Raw genomic sequence first — 5901 nt, 5'->3', positions numbered from 1 at the left:
CCAACAGGTCACACCTCAGGGGAGCAGAGGCAACCAAGAGGTGTTAGCTGGGGTGTCAGCGTGCGTGTCAGAGGAAGGGTGTGTGTGTGTGTGTTAGTGTGTTAGTGTGTGCGCGTGAGTTTGTAGCAAAACCAGAGCGAGAGAGAAACAGTGAGAGAGTGAGTGAGTGTGTGTGTGTGTGTGCCTGTGTGTGGTGTGTCTGTGTCTGTGTGTGTGTGTCTGTGTTTGAGTGTGTGTGTGACTGTGTCTGCACACCGGGACAGCTAAGCCACCTCCAGAGTGAGAGTGCCAGTGGGAGAGTGCCATCCCATCAGCCCCTGCACCATGCTGTGGACAGCGCTGCTCACCCTGCTGCTGCTGCTGCTGCTCCAGGCCCAGCTGTACGCCTGCCTGCGGGAGCTTCGCACCTCCTCTGCCTCCTCCTCCTCATCTTCCTCCTCCTCTTCATCATCCTCCACCTCCTCTTCTTCATCAACATCCGGCTTCCCTGCCCTGGCACCACCTCCTCCACCCATCCGCCCCAACACCAATACCAACACCAACACCAACACCAACACTACCACCACCACCACCTCCACCACCCAGCGGCTGCCGGGGGCCATCATCATCGGGGTGCGCAAGGGCGGCACCAGGGCACTGCTGGAGATGCTCAACCTCCATCCAGACGTGGAGGTGGCTAAGGCAGAGGTAAGGCAATGCAATAGGGTTTATTGTATTATTGGGCTGAAAAGGCAAACATGGAATGATCAGGAGAGAGACGAGGTAGGGTTGAGGAAAGAATTCAGCCCGGAATCTAACCCATGTCCCGGCATATAACAAGGACAAGGGCCAAGGCAGTTTTTAAAAAAATCTATAACCAGAGACAGTCTGTATAAGAGACGGAACACTCAAAAAACCTTCCATAGGAATGAACGAGAACTTTTGGCTACACGAACATGGCGTTTTTGCAGGTGTCCCTCCCACCTGTCCGGTAACGAGAGCCAATTGCTTGCTGAGCTGAGTCACTTATCCAATCATCTCGCTGAGTCACTTATCCAATCAACGCAACCTTTTACGACTGATCGTAGTCAAGCAGCATGCGCTGAGAATCTGCTTCAGCCAGTCGGTTGCTGATGACATGTGTGGTTCACATCGGGTAGCTGTACGCATTGGGTTGCAACAGAGTCCGCGGCCACTGCATCTCAGCAGAACGTATGTCGTGAAATTCCGTGCATGACTATCTGAGATAGTAAGACCAAATAGTAAGACCGGAAGCGTAGCCAAGATGGCCGCCGGGTGAAAGGACTTAAACCAGAGACGGTCTTATACGAGACGAATCACTCATGAAACCTTCCATAGGAATGAACGAGAGCATTTGGCTACGCGAACATGGCGTTTGCCGGCGTCACTCCCACCTGTCCGGTAACGAGAGCCAATTGCTTGCTGAGCTGCGCTGTCACTTATCCAATCGTCTCGACGCAAGTGCAAACGTAAACCTTTACGACTGCTCGTACCTAATCGGTTTGTTTGCTGGCGGCCATGTGGTTTGTTTGCCGTCCGTGGAAACTTCATTGTGAATTGGGCAGAGAGCGCAACTCGACCATTAGCCTAATCACCTTTCTGCGCCCATCCAAAATGCAGGTGCAAGACAAAGGGACAGATATAATCACGGAAACAAAACCGGCCGTGTGCATACATGTGCACACCCGTTGTGGTTTTTCTTATGGTTGAAAACAAATAAGTAAGAAAAAGCAAAACGGGAGCAAGTCTGCAAGACATTCAACTTTGATCAGTTTAGCTTTTTTTTCTTATATTTTTCACCGTTGGTCATAGCTATTATCAGTTTTGATGTCACTGTTTAAAACACCAATTTTGAGGCAGGCTAGCCACATCATTCATTTATTCAATAGCCTATTTTTTATTACTGATGAGCAGGGACGACCATTGTGCTTACTGCTTTGGCTATCAGAAAATAAATCCAGTGTCTTTTCTGTACGATGACCGGAGAATGGATGCCCGTTTGACAGCCGGAAGAGGTGAAGTCCACGCAACTTGCTCCCACCTGCCGCAAAACAGAACGTTGTCGTGGAATGTGGCGCATGCGCAGATCAAAAATAGCATAAAGAAAAACGCTGTTTTTAAGTGTTACTTTCATGTTTCGGTCATTCTAAGACTGCCATTAAACCCAGTTTTTCATTGTGATTCCAACCATATGAGTTGTGTATCGCTGTGTTGTCCCACTGTCACACAACATTATTTCCCCCATTCATTCTTATATACCCCATCACTGACTAATCTCAAATAGTCAGTTTGAGGCGTAGCCAAGATGGCCGCCGAGTGAAAGGACTTAAACTAAATGACTTTGCTATAACTCATTTAGTTACAGTTTACTTGACAAATATCTTATAAGGAACATTTTATGGCCATTTCTATGTATTTCATGGTAATACATTACTTTTAGTCACATATTAAATGGGGCAGAAATAGAAGAGGGCCAGGGGGCACTGGACCGCCCTGAAATCTGATTGGCCACCCCTGGTGCCACCCCTGGTGCCACCCCAGATGATTGACATGTGATGGTGCCACTTGTTTTCAGTGGGGAGAGTAAACCAAATTCTGAATAATCATTTTGCATTGTTTTTGCAAATAAATAAATTGAATCTTTAGAATAGATGTTTTTGGGTTATGCAAAAGGACATGGTCTTTATATATGAGAGAGAGAGAGAGAGAGAGAGAGAGAGAGAGAGAGAGAGAGAGAGAGAGAGAGAGAGAGAGTGAGTGAGTGAGCTTCTCCCACTCCTTATTAGCCTGGGAACTCCCATACTGCCTTTAGTTCTACACAATCTCACTTGTGATTAGGTCAGGTGTTAACCAGGCACACTCCTTATGAGAAAATGTCTGAATAATGGTGTTTGCTTGCTAGACATTTTGCACATTTTATACTACTGTACATTGAACTACAACTTACAAAGTGCAATCTCAAATGAGCTTACTACATATACCTCCCTACATATGCTATGGTCTTGTTAGGTCCACTACTTCAACCTGGAGGAGAACTACCGGCGTGGTCTGGCCTGGTACCGGGCCCAGATGCCGCTCAGTGAACCGGGCCAGCTGACGGTGGAGAAGACGCCGGGCTACTTCACGGCGCCGCTGGCCCCGGAGCGGATCTGGCAGATGAACCCTTCCGTGAGGCTGCTGCTGATCGTGCGCGACCCGGCTGAGAGACTCGTGTCCGACTACACGCAGGTGTGGTTTCACTTTTTTTTAAGATGACCCCGAGGCCCTTGGCTACAGGTTGCTGTAGGCCCCCACGAAAGGCAATTTCCATAACAGAATTACGTAGATGGCGTCAAAATTGGCGAGGATTTCAAACTCCACCTGACACGGCAGACTAATTTTTTAATATCTTGTCACAATTCAGCATTTATTGATCCCCCCCACCCCACTTTATCCAAGTGGGGCTCCCCTGGCAAGTGGACCCTAGACTGCAGCCATAGTAGTGTCATAGGGCAGTCATGGGTGAGCGGTTAGGGCGTCAGACTTGCATCCCAGAGGTTGCCGGTTCGACTCCCGACCCGCCAGGTTGGTGGTGGGAGTAATCAACCAGTGCTCTCCCCCATCCTCCTCCATGACTGAGGTACCCTGAGCATGGTACCGTCCCACCGCACTGCTCCCCATGGGGCGCCACTGAGGGCTGCCCCCTTGCACGGGTGAGGCATAAATGCAATTTCGTTGTGTGCAGTGTGCAGTGTTCACTTGTGTGCTGTGGAGTGCTGTGTCACAATGACAATGGGAGTTGGAGTTTCCCAATGGGCTTTCACTTTCACTTTCAGTATCTAGCCTGTGCGTTAATATGGCCCCGGGTCATGGTGAAACGTTTGATATCTACTTACCCAGGGATAAAATATGTAAATTAGCTTTACGTATAGCTAACTCTGGGACTGGAACTGTCCTGTACATGAACTCTGTCAAATAAACTAAACTAAACAGTGATCAACCTTGCAAAGGAAAGTTCACCTGTTGCCTTTAAAGCTTGAGATATCTTTGTTTCTATTCAGTTATGAATTTCATCGGCGGGTGGACTTTTGAGATCGCTAACACATCTGACCTCTGGAGCGGGGGTTAGGGTTATCCTACAAGCTCATTTTGACAAAGCATCCAATTTCAACAAAACGCAATATATTTGACTTGTATGTAGAGGAAGCCTGCAGATGTCTGAGGCTCCTTGTTTTACGATTAGTTCCTTCAAGAACAATAAAGCAGCCGTGGCCTAATGAGGGGGTGGTCTTAAAATGCCACCTGTACCTCTCCATACACATCTATGCATGGCTGAAGCCCTTGAGCAAGGCACCTAACCCCACATCCATTGACTTTCATTAGCTTAGCGACATATTCCCTCTTTTAACTTGTCTTAAAGCAAGAAAATGCTTAACATGAAAAATAAGACACTTTACCACCTTTGTAAACTCCAGCCAACGATTTTAACTGTAGTAAGCCCCAAAATAGTGGCATACCCCTTTAATATTTCAACTCTTCTCTACTCCACTAGGTGCTTCACAACCGTCTCCAGCGCCAAAAGCCCTACCAGCCTCTTGAGAAGCTGCTGCTCCTGAAGGAAGATGATGAAGACAACAACGATGATGATGATGATGATGATGTCAACAGCCATGTTAACAATGCCATCGATGATGATGATGACGCAGCAGATCACGGCAAGGGCGGCAGGCACAGGAGACGTCGCCGCCGCCGCATCGACCCCGGCTACAAAGCCCTGCAGCGCAGCCTGTACCACGTCCACTTCCAGCGTTGGCTGGAGCACTTCCCGCGCGAGCAGATCCACGTGGTGGACGGCGAGGCGCTGGTGCGAGACCCCTACCCGGAGCTGCGCAGGGCCGAGCGCTTCCTGGAGCTCGCGCCGCGCATCAAGCCGTCCAACTTCTACTTCAACGCCACCAAAGGGTTCTACTGCCTCGTGTCCGCCGCCGGACACGACAAGTGCCTGGACGAGTCCAAGGGGCGGCCGCACGCCCCACTCCGCCCCAGAGCGTTCCACAAGCTGTGCCGCTTCCTGCGCGAGCCCAATAGGCGCTTCTTCGAGCTGGTGGGGCAGACGTTCCCATGGTGCTGATGACTAACCAGGCCGTGCCCTCCAAGTGACGCAACACTTTCAACGTTGCAACTAGTCACGTCAAGAGCAATGCAAGTACTTTCTGAGTTCCCGCAAATACGTGAACTCCTCCCACTTTGTCGATAAGCAAACAACCATAAGCAAACCAAGGGAGGCAGGTCAACCATGCCATTTGGGAAACGTTAATTGTTATGCTCTTGGTCAGACCAAGTCTAGAAGAGATTTGAACGTCGATGATAATCAGGCTAGCTGATGACAGCCTCTGAAAATGACCTTGATGAAGGCCACTAGACCGAAATGTAGCACAAATGAGGACAGTGTTCAGGACTGTTTTGCTATGTAACGTTGGTGTTGTTTTGGATCGTCTCCAACACACCAAAGAAGGTGGGCATGAAGACTTTTTTGGAATTGAGCTGAGAACTTCAGGGCATGTCAAGGCCATATCAATTGCAATCAGAAACGGCAACCGGTCCCTAAAATGGCCTACGCTGTGTGTTACTTTTATTACATCACGTGATGCATAGATGTGTGTGTGTGTGTGTGCGTGTGTGTATGACTTGGTGTGTGTTTGGCTCCCCCTGCAGACAACACACACACACACACACACACACGCTTCAGGCAGAGCAAGGCACTCAAACCTTTGTGTTCATGAATAACAGATGCCATGTCTGTTGATGAGGCCTGCTTGGTGATGCTGGAACCGGGTCAGTTCTGTCTACGGCTCTCACTGGTTGCTGGTCACTGGGAAAGTATAGTCCCAACCTACACGTCAGTGGTCCCAAGAGGAGAGA

At 49.2% G+C, this 5901-nt stretch overlaps 1 protein-coding gene across 1 annotated transcript; it reads left to right on the top strand.

Annotated features, from left to right (window-relative positions):
- The first annotated feature begins 324 nt into the window (after positions 1 to 324).
- Positions 325 to 5478, top strand: hs3st1l2 (heparan sulfate (glucosamine) 3-O-sulfotransferase 1-like 2). The gene is made up of 5 exons (XM_063194558.1): positions 325 to 484; positions 563 to 687; positions 3010 to 3228; positions 4532 to 4587; positions 4717 to 5478. Exons 1-5 carry the CDS (start codon positions 325 to 327, stop codon positions 5108 to 5110), a joined length of 954 nt encoding a protein of 317 aa, XP_063050628.1. The 3' UTR covers positions 5111 to 5478.
- The last annotated feature ends 423 nt before the right edge of the window (positions 5479 to 5901 follow it).

The sequence above is a fragment of the Engraulis encrasicolus genome, chromosome 3 (assembly GCF_034702125.1).
Source record: "Engraulis encrasicolus isolate BLACKSEA-1 chromosome 3, IST_EnEncr_1.0, whole genome shotgun sequence".
Classification (NCBI taxonomy): domain Eukaryota; kingdom Metazoa; phylum Chordata; class Actinopteri; order Clupeiformes; family Engraulidae; genus Engraulis; species Engraulis encrasicolus.
This window is presented reverse-complemented; position numbering and strand designations above follow the sequence as displayed.